At 37.2% G+C, this 24,565-nt stretch overlaps 1 protein-coding gene across 4 annotated transcripts in view; it reads left to right on the top strand.

Annotated features, from left to right (window-relative positions):
* The window catches only part of CAP2 (cyclase associated actin cytoskeleton regulatory protein 2), a 157,729-nt gene that overhangs the window by 37,957 nt on the left and 95,207 nt on the right, over window positions 1–24,565 (top strand). For all 4 annotated transcript variants that reach the window (XM_069092464.1, XM_069092463.1, XM_069092466.1 and 1 more), the window contains exon 3: window positions 2,264–2,364. In XM_069092464.1, the coding sequence (XP_068948565.1) occupies window positions 2,264–2,364 (101 nt within the window). The remainder of the gene's footprint in view (window positions 1–2,263; window positions 2,365–24,565) is intronic.

Genomic DNA, 24,565 nt, shown 5'->3' on the forward strand with positions numbered 1-24,565 from the left:
ACTTCTTTAAAACCAGGTATAAAACTTTATATTTATCCCCGTTTAATTTTACCTTAATAGATTTAGCCCAGTGTCCTAGCCTATAGAAATTTTTTTTTTTAATCCTGACTCTGCCATCTGGGGTTTAAATCAGAGTTATGACACTTACTTCTTATGTTGCCTTGGACAAGTCACCCTCTCTGGGTCTCAGTTGACTATAAAATGAAAGAGCTGGCCTTTAAGGTGTATTTTAACTCTAAATCTATGATCCTGTTATACAGCCTTTGTGTTAGGTATCTCTCCAAGTTTTGTGTCTTCAGAAAATTTGATGAGGATTTTATCTATGTCTTAACCTAAGTCACCGATAGAAATGTTAACCAATACATACACAGATCCCTGGGGCACTTCTCTAGAGACCGCTTTCCAATTTGACATGAAACCATAAGTGACACCTCTTTGATCCAGCTGTCCGCCCGGTTCTGAATACAGTTCCTCTAGTTTACTCTTGATAATTCTTTATCTTGTTCCCCACAGCAACTGTTGTACACCTCTTCTCTTCTCTTCTCTTCTCTTCTCTCAGCAGCCATTCACAATCCATTGCCAACACATACTGAAAGACTTTCCTACAAGTCTTTTCCCCATTAGCAGCGCCTGTAAGAATTTAGAGCCACCTCTTAACCACAGAGATTTTTCAGAGTAGGACTTTAGTGGTGAAATAATATGCCTAGTACAATTTATAATATTTCCTTTACTTTCAAAATTCCCCTAATTAATTAGTAATGTACACATGTAATTTAATTGTACTGTTTTATAGCTAAAATGGTTTTTAAAATGATTATAGTAACAATGATTTAGAACACAGGTTCTCATTGTACCTTTCTTTATGTGGGAAGCTCAACAAACTTACTGCAATGTACCCCACCCCCATGCCAACCCTAATGAGTATGTTATGTTGTAGCCCCACCGCGCAGCCTTCTCACAAAAGCATCGTAGATTTATTTAATAATTGCTAAAGATTTGGTAAGAAATTTGGGGGCTGGTGCTAATAGGTAGGAGTATTACATAATCATGGATTGTTAGGATTGTAAAGGGCCATAGAGATCATCTCATCAAGAGATTCTTAATCTTTTTTGTGTGATAAACCCCTCTGACAGTCTGGTGAAACCTATGGACCTATTCTCAAAATAATATTTTTTAATAATTGGAAATATAATTTTTCCCGTATAAATTTATTGTCCCCCTGAAACCTATCTGTGAATCCCTTGGGGCAGAAGGCAGTGGGTTCCAAGTTAGGAAATCCTAATCTAATCCATTCCTGAATCTGCAGAGGCTATGGAAGTCACTGTTAGATAGGGGAAAGAACCTTGATTTTGGAGTCAGAATATTGGAGTGCAGATCTCAGTTTCTTGGCTTACTAGCTATGTGAACATGAACAAAACACTGAACCACCTCGAACAAGAGTTTTTAGGCTCTGTACAGGAAAGCAGGGCTCTATCTGAGGTTTCCAAATTAAATACAAAACCAAACAAGTAGGACCCGAAAAAAAGGTATTGTTCCCCTCAGGAGCAACTAATCTGGTGTTAAAGAAAAGTATTTTATTTTTATGGAATAGTGATTGTTCATGAGGTGGTTGTCAAGCTGAGTTTTTAAGTGTTATGAACAGAAATCTCTTTTTCAACAGGGACTTACACAGAAACATCCCAGATGAAAAAGCCCAGAAATCCTTTGTAATTAATGGCTGAAAAAAATGTCAACCCTTTATGTCATTCAAATTCACCGTTATTCTCACCTGAGGATTAGGCTCATTGCCAGTCGAGCCATTATGATACTATGTATGATATATTTGGTAGCACCTAGTCATTTTTCGTAAGTATATACATACACATACTCTCACACCCACCCATGGTACACAAAATTAGCAAGACAATAAACTGATTATTACTGATTGTTACTTCTTAAAATCTAATGATTCTATGATTCTGTAGCCCTTGCTTTCCCTAAGTGAGTGACCTAGCAGTGAGTATTTGCAAGGCTGTATGATGGCAGCTAAGTTACAATTGTCACTGAGGAAAATGAAAAGTAGGAAAACAAATAATTGTCTTGTGGATCACCTAAGCTGTACTGCCTGATGTGGTCATGTACCGTGTGTGTGCTGAATAAATACTGAGGGAGTAAATGAGCGATTGCATGAACAAGATGAGTTAAGCCCTGTCATCTCAGGAAGGATAGGAACAGCTGTTCTCCTGAGCTAACCAGGGAGTAATAAAGTGTCCTTCTTTCAAAGGTGTTGCGCCCTCAGTGGAAGCTTTTGATAAGTTGATGAATGGCATGGTTGCTGAGTTTCTGAGGAACAGTAAGATCCTGGCAGGGGATGTGGAGGCTCACGTGAGTATTCTCTGATTTTCTTGCATAATACTAAGGGAATGACTGGTAACCAAGTGAAGTCCTTTTGGTATGCTGGCCTTGACTCTAGGAAGCATAGTCAAGTGAATAGAGCTCTGGCACTTAGAATGAGGAAGACCCGGGTTTGAATCCTCCATCACTTTCTAGTTTTGTGACCTTGTAGCCTCAGTTTTCCGATCTGAAAAACCAGGCAGAGGGTCACTGTGTTGTTGTCCTTTGTTGCATGTTTCCAGCTTTTACAGATTTTTAAATGGTCTACTGGCCGGTTGGTATATGACTGTAGTTGCTACAAATCTGATCCAAGAAGCAAATGAATAAAAAATAATGTGCTCACCAAAGCCTTCATTTTTCTTCTGCCTTTGTTTTTTCTGCTTAAGGTGCTCAGGATTGTAGCTCAGACATCTGTCTACCTATAGATTTTCCAGCAACCAGCCAGGCCTAGCACTAACAGTAGTATTAAATGCAATTAGAAACCTGATTCTCAAGTAAAACTTTGGCTTGGAGAGAGTAAGTTTAAAAAAAAAACACACACAACTCACCTATCTTGTATCCTTGGCATTTTTTTCCTGACTCTCCTTCATTTGTAAATCTAAAAAAGAATAAATGCACATAGCTTTGCCTAAGGGTGCCACAGCAGATAAAAGAGTAATGGGTGGAAGGGGGAAAGGCAGAGAAGGAAGCAAAAGTTTTTATAATCATCTCTTCTTCTCTTTGGGGTAGAGAAGTGAAGTGAAGAGGACTTTGGACCTAGAGTCAGGAAATCAGGATTCTAGTCTTAATTATGCTTCAATGAGTTATACGACCTTTCTGGTTTTCTTATTCCACATCTGTAATTGAAAAAAAATGGTTTATGGGGGTGGAGGGAATGAGGTGCTATCTTAAGTCCTTTCTGGCTCTCAATATTAATGCTTCAAGTTAACATTTCTAGCCAATTGTGCATAAGTTTACTGGCTGGAGTTGCTTTGAGCTAAAGAATTTGAAGTGAACCCAGCAATTAGATAGGCAAGTATGAGATCAGCACACATTTTGAGAAGAATCTTCTCCTGGTTTTAAAATGGAAAGAACTCTCTCTGATTGTACATCCTTCCCTAATTGTACCTTCCTTAATTGTACATCCTTGATCTGGAGTCAGAGGAGCTGAGTTTGAATGATGGCTGTCCTACTTACTACCTCTGTGAACTTCGGATAAGCTATATCACCTCTCTGGGCCTCAGTTTTCCCCTTTGTAAAATACAGGAATTAGACTAGGTGGTTGACCTCCAATATTCTATCTAACTCTAAGTTCCTCAATTATTTCTGACTTCCAATATAGACTTTTCAAGGGATCTCAGGTTACCTCTATGATTATAGTCTTTTCAATAAATATTTCTATAATCCTTAACACACATTTAAAGACGGTGCATTTGTTTCTGAGAAAGAGTAAAATTGTTATCACTGTCCTCATTTTATTAATTAAAATGTTCTAGCTGGGGAAGCAATTGGAAAAGAAGGAAGGATCAGTGTCAGATCCATGCTCCCCATGAAACTCCAATAATAGCATAATGCAATGTAAGCATTACATTTGGTCCATTGATGGTTTTGTGTTTATAAGGAATGTTGAGAGGTTAAAAAAATCATCATGCTTCTCTCTTGCTGTGACATGGTCATATCTGCTAGATTAACATAAAAAATGGGATGTCAGCATTCAATAAATATTTATTAAATTAAATTGATCTTCAGCCCTGCCAAACAAGAGATTCTAAGCTGAACTCTATGCTTAGAACTGAGTTTCTAAGCTTAGAACTTCCCTAGCTCTTGTTAGAGTTGTATTATTTTTATTGTTTGTAGCCATTTCAAGTAATTCTTGTATCATTATTTTAATATTAAAATACACATTGTGCTTCAAAGTTACTCAATACCAGGGCAGCTAGATGGTACAGTGAATAGAGCACCGGTCCTGGAGTAAGGAGGACCTGAGTTCAAATATGGCTTCAGACACTTGACACACTAGCTATGTGACCTTGGACAACTCACTAAACTCCAATTGCCTTGCCTTCCCCCCTCAAAAAAAAGTTACCCAGTACTCTATAATACCTTAATATCAGATGAGCGTCTAGGTGGCGCAGTGAATAGAGCACTGACCCTGAAGGCAGGAGGACCTGGGTTCGGATCCAGCCTCAGACACTTAACACATACACACACACACACACACACACACACACACACACACACAAACCTAGCCATGTGACCTTGGGCAAGTCACTTAACCCCAGTTGCCCTCCAAAAAGCAAAAAAAAAAAAAAAGAAAAAAAAATACCTTAATATCAGCAGTTTCTCATCAATGCCCAAAGAAGTGGATTCTTACCATGAAAAGGTTTTAGTAAAAATTCTTACTGGAGAATGTTGAGGACCTTTATTGTATCTTACGTATACAGTATATGTAAGATATCTGTAGTGAGTTCACTCACTCTGTGGATGACCTTGATGATCAATACTTTTCTTCCCTCCAAACATCAGTTAGAATTTCATAATCATCTTTGTATATGATATTTCAAATGAGGCAATATTTAAAAATATGATCATGCTTCTGTGGAATAGATTTGAAAATAAATTTGCATTTCTCACTGTTAACTCTGAAAAAAAAAATACAAAACCTTTCCCCTGCAGGCAGGTTCAGGCTGTGGGTCCATAGCAGAGAATCCAGGCTGCCATAGCCCATCTGTGTATTACTAACACTCTGAACAAGCAGTTTATTTTTTCTGTGTCTTATAGGCCATGTGTCATGAACATTAAGCTTGCAGCTGCTGCCTTTCCCATAAGCCAAGAATGGGGGTTGAACTTTGTTTCAAGAACACACCTGTTGCCTAGAAAGAGCTGACATACCTGATTGAGCAGGCTGGTAATATGAGAGGCCAGCAGGTTTTTATATTATATTAAATAAGTGACACAAATGTGCATCATGTTGAATCCTGTCCCTAACTCTTGAAAGCTGCTTCACGTGTGCTACAAAAAAAAAAAGGCGGGGGTGGGGTAGCAAGTCTATGATTTAACGTCTGCTGCAATATGTTTGGCCCCTGGTTTGGGCTTAATTTACTGTATTCTCAATAGTCTATTGACAGAGAAGACCACATAAAAGGGAGAACTAATAACTACAATTAGAAGGCTCTAGTAAACTGAAGAACATAGCAAGTTTAGAAAAGATTAGATCTTGTAAGTTCTACTTGGATGGAACATGAACCAAATGGTGTATTTAAATTACTCTTTAACCTGAGAGAAACTCCTCACCATTCAGTCCAAGAAGGGCATTAACACAGCTTGTCCTTCACTTAAAGGAGAAAAAAGAAAGAAAAATGTTAAATTTAATAATTGTTCTTTTAGAATAACAACAATCCTCAGTATAAAATGAGGAGACATTTAAGCTCTCTGCATGAGGCCAAAAAGTGAAAACTCAGGCATTTGATTGTATTTCATCTACAGGACACCAATCCATTGGCCTGACATATGTTTTTCCCTGATGTGACTTTTTATCTTTTGTTAAACTGACCAGTTGTTGAGTCATATGAAAATAGCTAAATGATCATACTGTTACAAAACCAGCTGGGAGTAAGATAGCCCTTCCCAATGCAGTTATTAAGCACTTTTGGAACCTTGGTAGGATTCACAGTGTAAGCCATTTTAAAATGATTTTCAATATTCATTTCCCTTTCTCACTTAGGAAGGAGAAAAGTATTTCTGTTACCCTTATTTTATTTTTATTTCCAGCCACAAAAACTTTAATGATAATATATTGGCATTGGCTCTGAAGGTATTATTTCTACATGTTGGTCATATGACCAAATGACTTCCATCCTCCCTCAAAGTTCCTATAATTTACTTCTTAATAATAATTATTTTTGAAACATTTTTGAAATCATAAAAATCTAAATTTTATTTAGTTCTCACTTTCTTGACTGAGGCTAGAGAAGTGATAAAACATGTTCAATTTTTTTTATCGATCTATTATTTAAATATAAATACTGTAGTCATAAGACATTTGACAGATTGGGACTGCTAGGTGGCGCAGTGAATAGAGCACCAGCCCTGGAGTCAGGAAGATCTGAGTTCAAATGTGGCCTCAGACATTTAACACAAAAAAACTAGCCATGTGACCTTGGGCAAGTCACTTAACCCCAATTACCCTACCTTCCCCCCTCCAAAAAAAAAAAATATTTGACAGATTTAGTGAACAAGTGACCAGTTGTCTCCCAAAGTAGTTCACGTATCTCTGGTATAATGGAAAGAGCAGTGAATTGAGGGAAATCAGGAAAACCAGGGTCCAGTCTTATTTCTACTCTTAACTGGTTATGTGACTTTGAATAAGCCACTTAACATCACTGCACCTATATGAGCAATTAAATTACTAAAGCCCCCTTTAACTCTGCAATTCCACGATTCATTAATAATAAATAATCTTTATATAGTGCTTACTATGTGCTGGGAATTGTTATAAGCAATTTACAATTTGTTATTTTGCAGTTGTTTCAATCATTTCCAACCCTTCATGACTCTATATGGGATTTTCTTGGCGAAGATACTGGAGTGGTTTGCCATTTAATTCTCCAACTCATTTTACAGATGAGAAAATTGAGACAACTCATCTTCTTTTTATAATTATTATCTCATTTTATCCTCCCAACAGTCCTGGGAAGTAAGTGCTTTTATTACCCCAAATTACAGAGGAGGAAACTGAGGAAACTAAGGTTAAGTGACTTACCCAGATCACACAGCTAGCAAATGTGTGAGGCTAGGTTTGAACTCAGGTCTTCCTGACTCCACGCCTGGTATTCTACCCACTGCATAACCTAACTGCCTCATTCATTGCAGAAATGAGTATAATATATTGGGGGGGGTGGAGAATCACAAAACCTGGTCTGTCATGTTTTGATGTCTTGTCAAAAGGAGATGTGCATTATATGGAAATAAGATGTCATGAGATATTAGATTTAAAACTAAAATGTACTTCAAAGAACATCTTTTATCGCCTCCTAATTTTACATGTAAATAACCTGAACCCCATAGAGGTTAAGCAAACTTTAGGAAGTAAACATCAGATGTGAAATTTGAACTGAAATCCTATTACTCCAAATCAGATGCTTTTCCCACTGTATACTCTCTTAGTGACATTAGACTGAAACTCCGTTTAGCCAATATTATTAAACATCTGGGAAGCTAGGAGGTACAGTGGATAGAATACTGAGCCTGGAGTCAGAAAGACTGATCTTCTGAGTTCTAATCCGGCCTCAGACTCTTCCTAGTTGTGTCATCCTGGGCAAGTCACTTAATCCTGTTTATCTCAGTTTCCTCATGTGTAAAATGAGCTAGAGAAGGAAATGACAAACCACTCTAGTATCTTTATCAAGAAAACCCCAAATAGGGTTGCAGAGAGTCAAATATAACTGAAACAACTGAAAAATTACTGAATGACATTAAACACCTACTTCATTCCAAGCACTAGGCAAGAGAAATAGTTTAGAAAAGACATGCCCCATACCTTCAAGGAGTTTATGCTTAGTAGGGGGATATGACATGTAAATATCTCTATTGCATAAATAATACAATAAGTAGAGAAAAAAGAGCAAAGTGTTCTAGTGAGGTCTGGGGGAAGGGGATAGGAGAAAAGTTTTCAATAATATATTTTTTGGTCAGGACCTATAATATCAACCATGAAAGAAACTCTCCAGCAATGCAAATCAGCCGCTTGTCTGCAGTTTACTTCCATATAATGTTGCTTGAATTTCTTTATGGATGGAGTATCAGGGGAAGGCTTCATAGAGAAAGTGGCATTTGACCTAGGACTTGTGAAATGAAATGGATTTTGATGGTGGAAGGGCATTCTAGATAGAAAGAATGATATGTGCTAATACCCAAAGGGTAAATAATAAAGTTCCTATAGAGAAAAAACAGGTAATGAGACTGGAAAGGTAGGTTGAGATTTCATTGTAGAGGGGCCTTGAATGTCAGGTTAAGCAGTTTGGACTTTATTCAGTAGGTGAAAGGGAACCTTTGCAGGCTTTTGAGAAGAGGAATGACATGATTTAAATAGTGTTTTGAGACAATCGTGTGATCACAGAAGATAAAATGAATAATTTTGACTTTATATGAAATTGAAAAGGTTTTGCACAGCAAAATTTATGTAATTCGAATAAGAAAAGGGGCAGTGGATAGAGACCTGGACCAGGAGTCAGGAAGACCTGAGTTCAAATCACATACTTACTAGCTGCATGACCTCTCTGTTTGCTTTAATCCATTGGAGAAGGAAATGGGAAACCACTCTAGTATCTTTTCCAATAAAACCTTATGGACAGTAATATGGTCTATGAGGCCATGAAGATTCAGACACTAGTGAAAAACTGAACAACAAAGGATAAGGAGGGAGGAAGTTGATTGGGGAAAAACTGTTGTATCAAATGTCTCTGATAAGGTTATGATATACAAGTAACAATAATGCACAAGACTAAAAGCCATTACCCAATAAAGAAGTGGTCAAAAGATATGAACAAACAGTTCTTTAAAAAAATAATTGCAAATTATTAACAATTATATGAAAAATTTCTCCAACTCACAATAAGATAAATACAAATCAAAGCAACTCTGAGGTTTTGCTTTACATCCTACAAGTTGGTAAAAATAACAATATTAGAGGGGTTATTTAAAGACAGCTACCATTGATGTACTCTTGATGAAACTGTGAATTGGTCCAGCTATTCTGGAAAGCAATTCAGAATTCTGCTATGAAAGTGAGTTAAAATGTCTAAATCAGACATGTCAAAGTCAGAGTCAACAAAACTCCCAAGTGGGATGAACCAGATTAAAATGCAATTGAAAAACTTGTAGCAAAATAAATAAAAGTACAATATGAATAATGACAATTTGAGGTTTTCTATGTCGAATGTGCCAGCAGCTGTCCATTTCTATTTGAGTTTGACATCACTCGTCTTTAACCCAAAGATCCCATTTTTAAGCACGTGATCCATTTAATTCAATTATAAAAAGAAAGTTTCTTTACACAAAAAAATTCTACAGTAGCACTTTTTTTAAAAATTTAGAAACAAAATAGATGATCATTGATTGGAGGATGGCTAAACAAATTGTGGCACATGAATGTAATGAAACATTACTGTGCTTTATGAAACAGTGAATTCAGACAAGCGTGGGAAGACTTGCATGATCTGATGCAAAAAGGTACTGAAACTCTAGGATGCAGCTGCAGTGGTTGTAAGTAACCTCTTTACCTCATAGCTGTAGCCATAGCCACAGATTTAGCTTTTTCTCATCCCTCCCCCCCCCAACTGCTGATGCCTTCCTTCTCAAATTACATCGTATTGAATTGTGTTTATATTTATTAAACACAGTACGTTTGTATTTATAAACTTAATATTGATGTTTACTTGTTTCCCCCCCCCCATTAGACTATAAACTCACTGAAAGTAGAGATCATTTCATTCTTCATTCCTCTATTTCCAGAACCTAACACAATGTCTGGCAAATAGCATTTGCTTAATAAATATTTCTTGTTGATGAACTGATAGCTCCTTCATGGAAGCAGAGGGAGCCTCACATTTCTACAGAGCATTTTCTTATTGGATCCTTACACCAGCTTGCATACATATTATTTTCCTAATTTATAGATGATGAAATCAAGGCATTGAAGGTCAAGGCACTGAGGGTCAAAGTCACATGCAATACGTAATGAGAAGAACTAGGTTCTCTGGCTATAAATCCAGGGATCATTTTACCTCGTGTTGTATGACTCAGCACATGGAAATCCCCAGTGCTGGTGACTGACTTTCTAGCTTTGCCAGGGAGTTATAACAGAGTGATCTCTTTTCATAGGTAACACTAATAACAATAAAAATCCACATTGAAATAGTACTTTATAGTTTTCCATATAATTTTCTCACATCAACAGGAAGTGGATGTGGCCCTGTGGAGAGAGTGCTGGACCTGGAATCAGGAAAACCTGAGTTCAAATCCAATCGGAAACACTTACTAGCTGATCAAGTCACTTAACCTCTATTTGCCTCAGTTTCCTCAACTGTAAAATGGAGAGAATAATAACACTTACCTCCCAGAGCTGTTGGGAAGATCAAATGAGATAATAATTACAAAGCACTTTGTACAGGGCCTAGCACATTGCAGGCACTATATTAAAATGATAGCTAAATTCTAGGTAGATAGTAAAAATATTGTTCCCACTTTGTAGAAAGGAAATAACTCAGTATTCAAGAGACATGGCTTGATCAAAGGAGTTTGTGTGGGACACATCACCCCCCAAGAAAGTCTGACCCTCAGTATCTAGCAGTTGGTTCAATTCTACTGTTATTTTGTAATTGTGTCTTTTTCTCTGGTTTAATATGTAGACAATTGATCAGGGGAGAATTATTTCATTTTCCTAATCCCTGAAAGAATGAAGATTCCTGGTGAGGTTTCACTGGTTTGTATGTCTATGAGTGACAGAAATGAGTTAGGAATCCCAGCTTGTTGGGAACAGTGACTGCTGATGAAATATAGATCCAGACTATTAGGAAGAATAAGGTTGTATTGGCTATGTGGTGCAGTGATTAGAGTACCTGCCCTGGAGTCAGGAGGACCTGAGTTCAAATCCGGCCTCAGACACTTAACACTTAATAGCCATGTGACCTTGGGCAAGTCACTTAACCCCAATTGCCCTATAAAAAGAAAGAGAAAAAAAAAGAATAAGGTCAAGTTTCGGAGTTGGTTCTGAGGTCCATATGTCCCTAATAGCTAATAAGAGTCATCAGAGAAAGAAAGATACAGTAACTTCAATGCAGCGTCTCTTACTAGTACAATCTAGTTGTGTTTTTTCCATGAGGTAATTTCAGTGTGATATTTAATCACAAAAGTATTTCAATACCAGTTTCCCTAGGGAAACATAAATGTAAAACTTCCTTCATCATAAATGCAATACCATCTATAAAACTTGATCTGGTAATAGGCATGATATTCTACTGAGGAAGTGACTTTTTTTGAAACTGGATAATAAGAGATATAAAAATCGTAAAGCGGAGCTTTAACAATTAGGTGGTTCATTTGAATAATAGAGATGGGTGACTAGACTGTTCAAACTGCCAGACTGGTTGATCTAAAGTATCTGCTTTGACTACACTGCTGAAAAGAATTGTAAAATTGACAAAACATTGCACTTTGTCTAACTATAGAATTGTGGATAAGAAGGTTTTTTTTTTTTAATTTAAGCTGATTTTTGTTGTTTTAAATCATGTGCATTTCCCAGTATAATACTTTTCACTTCCCCTTTGGAGAGTCACACCTTACGATAATTTTTTTTTAATATTCATAAAGCCTAGCCAACGCTAGGTTGTGAGCTCCTTGAGGACAGGAACTGTGGGTTTGTTATGTTTTCTGTTTTTGTTTTCATATTTGTTTTCCCTGGACTTAGCACACAGAAGGCATTTAATAGGTGTTTATTGACTATGACCCGAGGACCAAATCTGGCTGGTCACCTGCTTTTGTGTGCCAGAGTCAAGGATGTCCAACCCCCTCATTTTGTAGATGAGGAAACCAAGTCCCAGAGAAATAAAGTGATTCCTCCCAGTGTCACACAAATAGAAAACCAGAGCTGGTCATCTGACTCCAGAACCAATAGCTAAGTGAAGGAGGTCTAAGAGAAGTGTGTTAATCAGTAGGCTTACCCCAAATCATATTGGGGTGCCCTCAGTCTCTGAAACCTAATAAAAAAAATTGTCTTTTTTCCCCCTGACATGGTACCAGTGAGCAGGCCCAAACTCTCTAACGAAGAGATGTTTATCAAATATTCCAAAAAGAGGTTCATTTCCCTTTAAGGTCACCAAGTTGTATAAATAACTCCCTGTTGAACCTCTCTTAGCCTCCCTTCCTCATTAGCGGTCTCTGCAGCTCAAACCAGTGTGCCCTTTGGCATACTGGTTCATTTCCCCAGTACTGGATAGCTCTCTAGGAATCTAAGAAGGCTCCAACAGCTGTATTTTTCTTAATTGCCTTCAGCAATAGCCTTACTCTTAAGAGTCTCAATGATATGAAGGCTCCCAAAATGCCACTGGCTAGTTAGATATTGATAAACTCTGAAGGTCTTTCCCTCCCAGTGTGATGTTTTTTATTAAAGGGACCATCCCTTGGCTTACTTCTTAAACAGCCCTAATCACTGAATGAGCATTGCCTCGTTCAAAGTGAGAACTTGGAAAGATGTTAGTTTAAAAAGACTGAGGTTTCCCAGTGCATTGTGGGCCGTCTACAATTGTCCTGACCTATATCTGGTCACTGAACCCCGATGGCTCTAAAGGAGAAAGTGAGATTGGTGACTTTGCACAGCCCTACCTCAAAATTCATTTTCAAGTCATGGCATCATCTTCCCGATATCATGGTCTTCTTCAAGAACAAAAGACAAACCACGAGTTCTAATCATGTGATTCTCATTCCATACCAGACCTAGATAGCCTTTGGCATTTCAGTTTTCATTGTTTTATTATCATTCTTTTCTTTTTTTGAAAGCAGTTGAGGTAAAGTGACTTGCCCAGGGTCACACAGCTAGTAAGTATCTGCGGCCAAATTTGAATTCAGGTCCTCCTGACTCCAGGGCCATTGCTGTATCCACTTCACCACCTAGCTGCCCCTCATTATTGTTCTTTTCATTTAATATTGTTATAGTCAGTTTTTATGTTGTTTTTCTGGTTATTCTTAATTTTTTTTTACCAGTTTATGTAAGGCTTTCAGTGCTTCTCTGTATTTATCATAATCATCTTTTCTTAGAATACAGTATTATTTCATTATGTTCTTGTACCACAATTTATTTAGCTATTCTCCAATCAATAGGCACCTAATTTGTTCCCAGTTCTTTACTACCACAGAAAGTGCTACTATAAATATTTTAATGTGTATAGGTATGGGTATGTATTTGAAATAAATTTTAATTAGCTTAAGATTACATGCCTTGTTAAATCTCATGCCTGTCCACTAATCTGCACCAATTCAGGCTAAAGAAAGAGTCACATGATGGGAAAATTATTCAGGCTATTGAAAGAATCACATAATGGGCAAGTTATTTTACTTTTTAATAAAAGGGAAAGCATTCCCAATTTGGGTGGAACAATAATGAATTGGTCTAAGAAGTGTTGTTCATTAGAAAAAAGTCTGGTTAAGAACTCCTGTTATTTAAACAGACTGGTTGTACAGAGTGTATCTTTCTCTCTAACATGCTTACTTAACAGAGGACAGGCAATAAGCAGCAAGTAATCCCAATTCTTCCATCTACAAGATGTACAACCTTTGGCTTCAGTTTTCTCATATGCATAATGAGAGGAGTAGAATGAATGGTCTCTGTCACTCTAGGATTCACTGGTTCAGGGAATTTTAATCAGTTTGTTGTGTCATGACCCCTTTGACAGGTTGATAAAGCCTCTTCTCAGAATGTTTTTAAATGTATAAATTAAAATACATGAAATTCAAAGGAAGTCAATTAAATTGAAATCTATTTATCAAACTTTTTTTAAAATTTCTTGGACTCCAGGTTAAGAACCCCTACTGATTGAATCAGTACTAAAGGATAAGTGTATAGTGTCTGTTGAAAGAAATAAAGCTTTCATCACAGAGTTGTCACCATTGTCGAAAGCATTCTCCACTTGATGGACTAAGTAGCAAAGAATTTCTTTTTTGAGATCAACTGAAGAATACTGAAAAGCAACATTTTTCAGATTTTTCCATAATTTAAGGCAGAGGAAAATGATTTCTGTTACTACCAAATTGTACTTTTCAGGCATGCTTTTACCCAGAATGAATGACAGTATAATAAAAAAATACATTGTGTTTGTTTATTTTGCTATCATCTGGGACAAGGTAAAGTGCCTGTACCAGGAAAATAGCCTTGAACCTTTTCATTCTAAGGTCTCTATAATATGCATCTACACTGTGTCTGCAAACAAATTGAAACACAAGTTTAGATTTGGATTCTGTCATCAGCTGTGTTGCCTTTCAAAGAACCAGTTGGTATTCCCCTACCTCACCTGCAATTCACTTACATTTTTACTTTAGCTTCACTTTTGGTTTCCAATAATTTTATTGGAATATTTTAATTAAATTCGACAAAAATGTATTAAATATGAACACAGCTTACAAGACATTGCTAATACCTAAATTAATATACCTATTTAGTGCCATACTAAACTATCAAAAATTATTTTATAGAGTTAGAAAAAATAGTAACAAAATTCATCTGGAAGAACAAAAGTTCCAGAATATCAGGGGAATTAATGAAAAGAAATTCTAGGGAAGGTGGCCTAGCCATACCAGATTTTATACTGTATTGTAAAGCAGCAGTCATCAGAGCTCCTTGGTACTAGCTGAGAAATGGAGTAGTTCATCAGTGGAATAGATTGGGTATACAAGACACGGCAGTCAATGTCTATAATAATCTACTGTTTGACAAATGCAAAGACCCCAGCTTCTGGGATAAGAAGTCACTATTTGACAAAAAATGCTGGGAAAACTGGGAAATAGTATGGCAGAAACTGGGCATAGACCAATATCTTGCACCGTATACCAAAATAAAGTCTAAATAGGTGCACAATCTAGATATAAAGACTGATACTGTAACCAATCTGGGAGAGCAAGGAATAGTTTACCTGTCAGATTTATGGAGAAGGGAAGAATTTATGACCAAACAAGAGATAGAGAGCATTACGAAATGCAAAATGAATAATTTTGATTGCATTAAATTATAAAGGTTTTGTGCAAACAAAGCCAATGTAACCAAGATTGGGAGGGAAACAGAATACTGGGAAAGAATTTTTACAACCAGTCTCTGATAAAGGCCTCATTTCTAAAATATACAGAGAACTGAGTCAAATATATAAGAATACAAGTCATTCCCCAGTTGATGAATGGTCAAAGGATAGGAACAGGCAGTTTTCAGGGGAATAAATTAAAGATATCTATATAAGCATATGAAAAATGCTCTAAATCACTATTGATTAAAGAAATGCAAATCAGAATAACTCTGAGGTGCCACATCTCACCTGTCAGATTAGCTAACATGACAAAACAGGAAAATGATAAATGCTGGAGATGTGAGAAAATTGGAACACTAATGCATTATTGGTGGAGTTGTGAACTGATCCAACCATTCTGAGAACAATTTGGAACTATGCCCAAAAGGCTGTAAAAATGTGTGTACCCTTTGAGCCAGCAATACCATTTCTAAGGCTGTATCCCAAAGAGATCATATAAATGGTAAAAGGGCCCATATGTACAAAAATATTTACAGCTGCTCTTTTTGTGGTGGCAAAGAATTGGAAATCAAGAGGATGCCCATCAATTGGAGAATGGCTAAACAAGTTGTGGTATATGAATGTAATGGAATACTACTGTGCTATAAGAAATGAGGAGCAGACAGACTTCATAATAACCTGGAGAGACATATATAAACTGATGCTGAGTGAGGAGAGCAGAACCAAGGGAACATTGTACACAATTACAGACACATTGTATCTGTGATGACTGACTGTGATAGACTGGCCTCCTCTCAGCAATGCAAAGCTACAAGACTTCTTTAAAAGAGTCGTGATGGAAAGGGCTATTCACATCCAGAGAAAGAATTACAGTCTGAATGCAGATTGAAGGCAAACTACTTGCTTTCTCTCTTGTTTTGTTTTGTTTCTTCTTTCTCTTTCATTCCATTGGTTTTAATCCTTCTTTACAACTTGACTAATGTTTAATGTGAAGGAATTTTTAGAATCTATATTGGATTGCATGCCACCATGGGGTAGGGGGAGAGTGGGAAGGAGAGGAAGAGGGGGAAAATTTTGGAACTCAAAAGCTTGTGGAACTGAATGTTGTAAACTAAAAGTAAATAATTAAATATTTTTAAATGGACATTGCTCAGGGGCTCTGAGGATTCAAATATAGGTATCTCACAGTCCTTACCCTCAAGAAGTTTACAATCTAAGGGGGGGGGGGAACACATCCTCAAATTGCTAAAATACAAAGGGGATTAACAATTGAGGCCTCTCCAAGCTCCAGCCCCGGCACTGCTAACATGGCTAAATGTACCAAGAAGGTCGGAATTGTTGGTAAAAATGGAACACGTTATGGTGCGTCCTTCAGGAAAATGGTGAAGAAAATTGAAATTAGCCAGCATCTCAAGTATACCTGCTCCTTCTGTGGCAAGACCAAAATGAAGAGACAGGCTGTGGGTATCTGGCACTGTGGATCCTATATGAAAACAGTAGCTGGTGGTGCATGGACCTACAATACCACCTCTGCAGTCACAGTCAAATCTGCCATCAGAAGACTGAAGGAATTGAAAGACCAGTAAAATCTTATCAAATATCTGTAGCCCATAGTCCAACAATAAATGGGTTAATTTATTGAAAAAAAAAACAATTGAGGGGAGAAAATTCTGTGATAAATGTGGAGAGACCACTTGTAGCTGGAGGTAGAGAAAAGGTTTCAAGGAGAAGGTATATGAATTGTACCTGAAGGGAAGGCCTTTATCAGGTAAAGATTAGGAGGGGAAAAGATGGAATAGTCCATTCCAGGCATGATGAATGGAATGAAGAAAGGCACAGATGCATAGGATTGAACATGACCAGACTAGGCACAGAGAGCAGTTCAGGTTGTTTGGAATGTGGATTACATGAAGGACAGTATTCCTGGACGAGGCTAGAAAGGTAGACTGGAGCCACATCATATAGAACCCATTTCAACAGATGTTCTCTTGGGAATCCATAGCACAAGAAAACTATTCTTTCATTGTGTTCATGTGACAGAGTTTCAGTCATTGATGACCACAGTTGTAGAATTCAGCCTTTGATTCCAGAATCAATTAGAATTATTTTTCTCTCAGAAAGCCATGTAAAAATAGGGTCATCTTTAGAGTTGGGACAATATATTTCATTTGGTAGTAGTGCTTTAAGGTTTGCAAAGCACTTTCTTCACAAAAACACTATAAGATAGGTATTGTGAATATCATTATGCCATTTTCAAGGTAGAAATTGGGATTTATAAGAAGTTGAGTGGCCTGCCCTTGGACACATGGCTAATGAGCATCTGAGAAAGGATTCAGATCCTGGCCTCCTAAGTACAAGTCCACTCTGTTTACACCGCCACAGAAAAGTAATTTACCTATCACGTAATCCATCCCTTCATTTTAAAATGAGGAAGATGAGGCCCCAAAAGGTTAAATGGCCAAATGGTCAGGGCTCATATGACTAGTGAGATGCAAAACTGGGAGTGGGGTAGAACCCAAGATCCCCCCCCTTTTCTCTTTAGTTGAATTGACTGTCAAATACTATGGCAAAATGAAGGAAAAAAAGGATCTAACAAATTACTGCATTGCACTTGGCCTTGTCCAGGATGCTGAATTCAATTTACAGCAATAAGGATGTTATTGGGAAATGAGTATTTTAGAAGTGAAAAGGCAATTACAGTTACATAAAACTTTAGGAAATTTAAGATTGTCTGCATCTAGGTGGCACAGTGGATAGAGCTTCATCTTCCTGAGTTCAAATATGGCCTCAGACACTTACTAGCTGTATGATCCTGGGCATGTCACTTAACCCTCAGTTTCTTCATCTGTAAATGAGCTGCAGAAGGAAATGGTGAACCACTCCAGTATCTTTACCAAGAAAACCCGAAAATGGGGTCAGAAAGAGATGCACATGACTGAAAAGACTGAACAATAAGATCATCTGATGTTTACCAGTACTTCTCTCCTAACCCCTTTTTTGAAATGAGAAATCCAAGGTTAGTGAAGTGATTGCCCCAAATTATCTAGCAACCTCATACCTTAGTTGACTAGGAATTTTAGAGGGTTTTCAAAAAGGCTTTGTACATTTTTTTTTTATTTTAGAAGCATAAGTTATAGACGTTATGGAACAATCTTTAAGTGTCCTTTAAAGACAGATGTATTAAAACATTGGACAACTACATTACACAGTTATGTACAAAGTGTTTTTATTTTCACTCCTGTTATTAAAGAAAAATAGTTACCACAGATGAGGCATCTTGGGGACACATAGAAGATAGCCTGCTTAACAGAGTCAAGAAGACCCGAGTTCAAGTGCTGCTTCAGATACTTCCTAGCAGTGTTTCTCTGGGCAAGTCATTTAACCTCTTTCTGCCTCCATTTCCTCTTCTATAAAATGGGGGTAGTAGTAGCACCTGCCTCACAGGGTTGTGATGGTCAAACAAGGTCATATGTGAAGGCACTTTGCAAAGCTTAGAGTGTTATAGAAATATTAGCTATTGTTATAATTGATAATAGCAATAGAGTCTTAAAACAGTTGAAGGCCCTATCAGTTATGTTGTTTAGTCTTTTCAGTCTTGTCCAACTCTTGATGATCCCATTTGGGGTTTTCTCTACAAAGATACTAGAGTGGTTTACCATTTCTTTTTCCAACCCATTTTACAGATGAGGAAACTGAGGCCAACAGAGTTAAGTGACTTGGCCAGGGTCACACAGCTAGTAAGTGTCTGAGGCCAGTTTTGAACTCCAGAAGGAGTCTTCCTAACTATAGGCCCATAACTCTAACGCTACCTACTTGCCCGTCACTTGAAGAAAAAGTCATTTTGCCTTTAAATGTCATGTGTAGATTGTTTCTATTGTATTTCCTATAACCCTTGTTATAAAAGTTTAAACATTTTAAAGCTGCACGGTGTCTTTCTGAACACCCCAGGCTTTCTTTCCCTTCTCTAACTTAATTCATTTTTGCCATTATGTGCCAGATTAAGCAGGATAGGAAATAGCCTTCCAATAAATTTGGCCTCTGCTGTTCTGTAGTCACTAGCCAGTTTTTTTAAGGGAAATTGAATTCTCTGGTTGAGTAATTCAAACACAAGGCAATTCTCAGAATTGCTAAGTCTCTTAGGGACTCTTTGTGTTTAGGTGGTATTTGTAATTAAGTAGCAGAGTTTCTTGAACTCAGGAGGCTCAGGCTATGTTGCTGTGAGACTGAGTGAGTCCCTTAAGCTCTCTGTGCCTTTATTTCTCTTTGTTCTGTCAGGCCACCAATAGAGATCATTTAGTAACAGAATTTAGGACTAGGAGGGACCTTAAAGATCATCCATGTCAACCTACTTATTTTATATATTGGGAAACTGAGGCACAGAGAGTTTAAGTGATTTGCCCACAGTCACACAGCTAGTGTCAGCATCAGGATTCCAACCCAGAACTTTTGAATCCGAGTCTGGTCTTCTATAACATCACACCTTGTCACCAGACTTGTCAAATGTCAAGTCTTCTTTGTCTTTCCTTTTGCATGAAGACTGATATAAACCTGACCAAAAGGCAAAAGGGGTCCAGGGCCCTTCTCAGGATCTCTTCTGACTTTGAAGTAAAAAAGATAGGATTTAAAAGTGACCTTCTCAGGACAAACAGGGAACAATTCAGTTCTATGAGGCTCATGATATTGCTGTTTATGGAGATATAGCATATTTATGCCCATTTAGGGGTAAGCAGCACACATTTTTTCTGACAAATTGATTTCAGAGATTATGGTTATCACCTAGTCAGAGTTTAAATATACTGTGTGGCACCACTTCTCCTTCTTCATAAAACAGTGCCAATAAGTTATGCATTCATTTTAATATCCAAATTTTAAAATAACCCAATTAATTGTCTGACAGAAACCCCTTCCAAAGATAATAGCTGCTTTATGTTTTAGATAGGTTGGCTTTTCTCCATTCCCTCTCTAATCCTAATCTACACCATTCAGTGCCAATTACATATGCTGTTAAGAGGGATCAATCACAGACATCTGAAAGGATTAAGACAATGAATAATCAATCAGTAAGCATTTATCAGGCATGGTACTAGGCATTGGGCATAAAAAACCAAAAGTGAAACAGTCTCTATCGTCAAGGATCTTGCATTTTAATAGAGGAAACAATATACACATATGTAGTTGTGTGTATATGTGTATACATTCATATATGCATATGTATATGTGTGTGTGCATTCATATAAGTCATCTCCTTCCCTATCTTCAAATGGGATATCAGGCTGAAATTATATCTCTGTGCCCTTCAAATATTGGTTGTCTTGAGGACAAATGTAACTCAGAGGGAGATGTTTGCCTCGTCATTTTTAAACTTTTTTCAGTAGTTTATTTTTTATTTCTTGAGCCATCACTATTTTTAATTAACCTGTCCCTCTCATTCTCTATTGAGCAAGTTTTAAAACCTCGAAAAACAAATCTCTCAGTACATAGCTGCATAGTCCAGCATAACAAACTCCTACATTAGCCATGTCGAAAAATACATATCTTTTCTGCATTTTAAGTTCATCACTTCTCTGTCATGAAATAAGTAGAATGCTTCATATTCATTGTTTTGGGCTTGTGATTTATCATTGCATTATTCAGAGTGTCTTGTCTTTAAAAGATATTGGGGGGGGTTCTGTTACAATTGTAAAAATTATTCTCCTTGATCTGCTTACTTCAGTCTTCATCAGTTCATAAAGGTCTTCTCAGTTTCCTTCAAAATTGCCCATTTCATCATTCCTCATGGCACAATAAGATCCCATTATATTCATATTGTTTATCCAGTCCACAATAGGAGGGTACCACCTTAGTTTCTCATTAGCCACCTTGAAGAAAGTTGGTATTTTTGTATAGATAGATCCCTTTCCTCTTTATTTAATTTCTTTGGGATGCTGGCCTAGAAGTGGTATAACTGGGTCAAAAGGTATGTATGATTTGGTGACAACTCATGGCTTCACTGCCAGTTCACTGGTGTGCACCTCTTTTGCCACAGTCCCCATGTCACTCTTAATGAGGAGGGTAACCCTTAGCTTATAGTCACTAGCGTAGCTCCTTCCCACCAAATGCTAGTTACACAAAAGACCATGACAAATAGCAAATAATGAGTTAGCTTGTTTATTTAAACAAACAGCCTACTGAAATCAGAGAAGTTACACAGATTAGAATATGCCAAAGAATAGACAAGAATTAATGAGCTCTTTAGCTAAGAGTAAGATGAGATTTCAGCTCAAATGAAGAAAGAGGGCCTTACCCACTTACAGAGGTTCATTCTAACAGTCTAGGGATGCAAGCTTCTTGTGGAGGAATGAGCTTCCCTCTCCAAGTGTCTGATTCTTTCTTCATCTGTATATCTCCTGAAAGTCTCTGTAACAACATGTTTCTCTCCATAGATATTCTGGAACCACCACAGTGTATTCTTTCACAGGCAGATACCCAGTGCGTATTCACCATTCTTTCAACCAGTAAGGAATTAAATCTTCCTCTGTATCCACAGCAACGTACAAAATGCTGTAGACTTGGTTAGAAGCTCAGGTTACATACAAAACTCATAAAAGCAAATACAAGTCAAACTTGGAGAGGAAGGCATTAGCAGCTATAATGAACAAGGAAAACTTCATATAGACAGTGTCATGAATTGGGTCTTGAAGGAATCCAGGAATTCAAAGGAGAAGAAGAGGGAGCATTCCAGGCATTAAAGACAGTCAATGCAAAGGCATGGGGAAAGAGAATTGAAGTAACTATGTCTCCAGGCCATGTATGTTTTCCAGAAGGTGCATGTAGATTTAAAATGCAATTTAAGCATAATATTTAGAGATAGGCATTCTCATTTACATTGCATATTATTGGATATGGAATACTTTTCCTTATACTTATCGACTTTGGAGGGGGGCAGAGTGAGATTTTGGGGGTTTTTTTGCTTCATTTTTGTTCAGTATTGCTATAGCCTTGAAAACTATAAAGAAAAATGTGTTTGATGCTGAAAACTTTACATTTTATTTAGATGTTATAACCATTTAGGAAATGTATAACATGTGTTTGTAAGCCAAATATCTTTTCCTTTTATGACATAGTTAAAAAGAAGAAGCCTGAGAAAGGAGGTAGATTTTTGGATATTTTACATATGAGTCACTTATGAATCAAATATAGTTTCAAGTTAAATCCTTTTGCCTTCAACAGATAAAAAGCATTTTGGAAAAAACATGATATTGAAAATCAAGATGATGCTTTAAGTAGCAAAATGTTTCTCTACCACTGATTTAGGAGATGGGAAGAGGTGGCAGGCAGAAGACAGAGACTCAGTAGGGAAGGAAGTCAGGTCTTGGGAGAGAACCTTGGGGGTAGCAGCCAGCACTGGATTAAGGAACAGGAGTAGTGTTACTGTGTGCGGGAGGTAGGGCTATGGCACAGGACAGCGCTGAAGAATTGCTATGGGGAGGAAGTATGTTCCTTGGGTTACATTGACACCATGGGTCATCCACCCTAGTTATGGTTTTGGGAAGGATCAACCAATTACACCCCTGAAGGAAAGGGGAAGAAATGGAAGCAGAAGCTAAGGTTGAAAATTTAAGTTTGACTAGAAGGAGGAAAATTTTATTTTCTGAAACAAGAAAGGAAGAATGTGTGGGATGGAAAAATTTTAGTTTAGGCACTTCCAAAGTAAAGGTGGGGGTAGATAGTATGGTATGACACAGAAGTGTCAGACTTGATGGCTGAAAATCTTCTTAGTGGGACCTGAACCAGATTAAAATGTAATTGGGAAATGTTTAACAAACTAAATTAAAATGCAATATAATAGAGATAATGTTAATTTGAGTTTTTCTAAGTCAATATTTGACCCATGAAGATCTGTTTCTGTTTGACACTGTTGGAGAAGCTTTGAAGTATGACAGGCAATTTGAGAGAGATTAATTTATATGACCTGCAATTTCTAATTCTAAAATGAGAAAAGTCATTTACTGAGGGTCCTAAGGGCAGGGTTCCACAATAGCAGGGCATGTTGAAAAAACCAATGGTAACTAGTATAGGTGACTGCTCCAAACAGATCATCTGTACCCTCAAGACCATGAATGAAGAAGGGTGAGGAATTAACAAGCTTATTTAAGGAAAAGACCAAGAGAAAAAGGAACCACTGACCCCCTTCCTTGGTGGCAATGTGAAGAATGAAATAATAGAAAGAGAAGTCATAGAAAAGCATGTCTAATACAGTAATTTGTCATCTTCATAGTGGTTGATCATCCTATGCCCCCACATCCCAAGTACTTTTCCTTCTGTTTCTGGTGTAACTGGATTGCCATATTCTACATATTTCTTAAACTGAGTCATATCTGTTTATGACCTTAACAGTAAGAACAGCAGGGATTTAAACAGGTAAACATCAAGAGGGAATTGACTCATGATAAGATGGATGCTTATACACACAGATAACTGGTTTTTGCCTGATACTCCCTGGCCATTTTTTTTAACCTAAGGGTTTTGTGTCCATTCGAAGGGTTATAATCTCTGACACAGAGGTAGGATTAGTGGATCAAGTAGGTTAGAAACAATTTGGAATGGCCATTATCAAGTTTGAAATAGGAAATAAACTAGAGATCAGTTTAGAAGTTGTAAGGTTAGGTGGCATGAATTTTTTAGTGGACCCAGTCAATATGGTCTTATAATATTTTCCAGCAATTCTCAGCAGCCAGAGAAGTGGAGGGGGAAGAAAGTGGACAGTAGAAGTGGCCTAGATTTAGGGATTTCAAGTTAAGGATGGGCAGAAAGTTAAAAGGGTAAATGCTTCTAGAGCAGAGTGTGTATTGAAACAGGATATATGAGTCTAGTGACATAGTGCTATAATAAATGATAACTTTGAAAAATTCAGAGAAATATGGAAAGATGGTTATCAACTGATGCAAAAGAAAGTAAGTAATGCCAGAAAAGGAGTGGTAAAGAGGGAAGTTAGAAAGAGGCAAAAAACCTAAAGGTAATAATAAATATAAGGTAGATTCTATATGATTGGGAGAGGTAGAGAGATAGGATGTTATGGTCAAAGAAGTAGATTTCAAAGCAGAAAATTTCAAAGATGGAACAATTCTGAATTATGATAAAATTTAAAGGCTGCACAATGTTGTGGAGGTAAAGGTCAGTAGACTTGAAGAAGGTGAGAAACTGCAATTTTCTAGACTAGTAATAAACATGAAATGATTTCATTTCCAAATCTATCTTTCCTTTTCCTTGGTACAGAGATATGATCACCATTCTTAAGCTTACTAACCATGATTAGAGTAAATGTTTAGCTTACAAATAAAACAAAAAAAAATAGCATTATTTGTGGGAATTGGAAGAGAGGGGAAGAAAGATTGGAAATGGCCTTACCTTTGATCCATATATCCCATTATTCATCTTAAACTATAAGG

The sequence above is a fragment of the Petaurus breviceps genome, unplaced genomic scaffold (genome assembly GCF_028583685.1).
Source record: "Petaurus breviceps papuanus isolate PSGF00001 unplaced genomic scaffold, PetGlider_PUasm1.0 190, whole genome shotgun sequence".
Taxonomy (NCBI): Eukaryota; Metazoa; Chordata; class Mammalia; order Diprotodontia; family Petauridae; genus Petaurus; species Petaurus breviceps.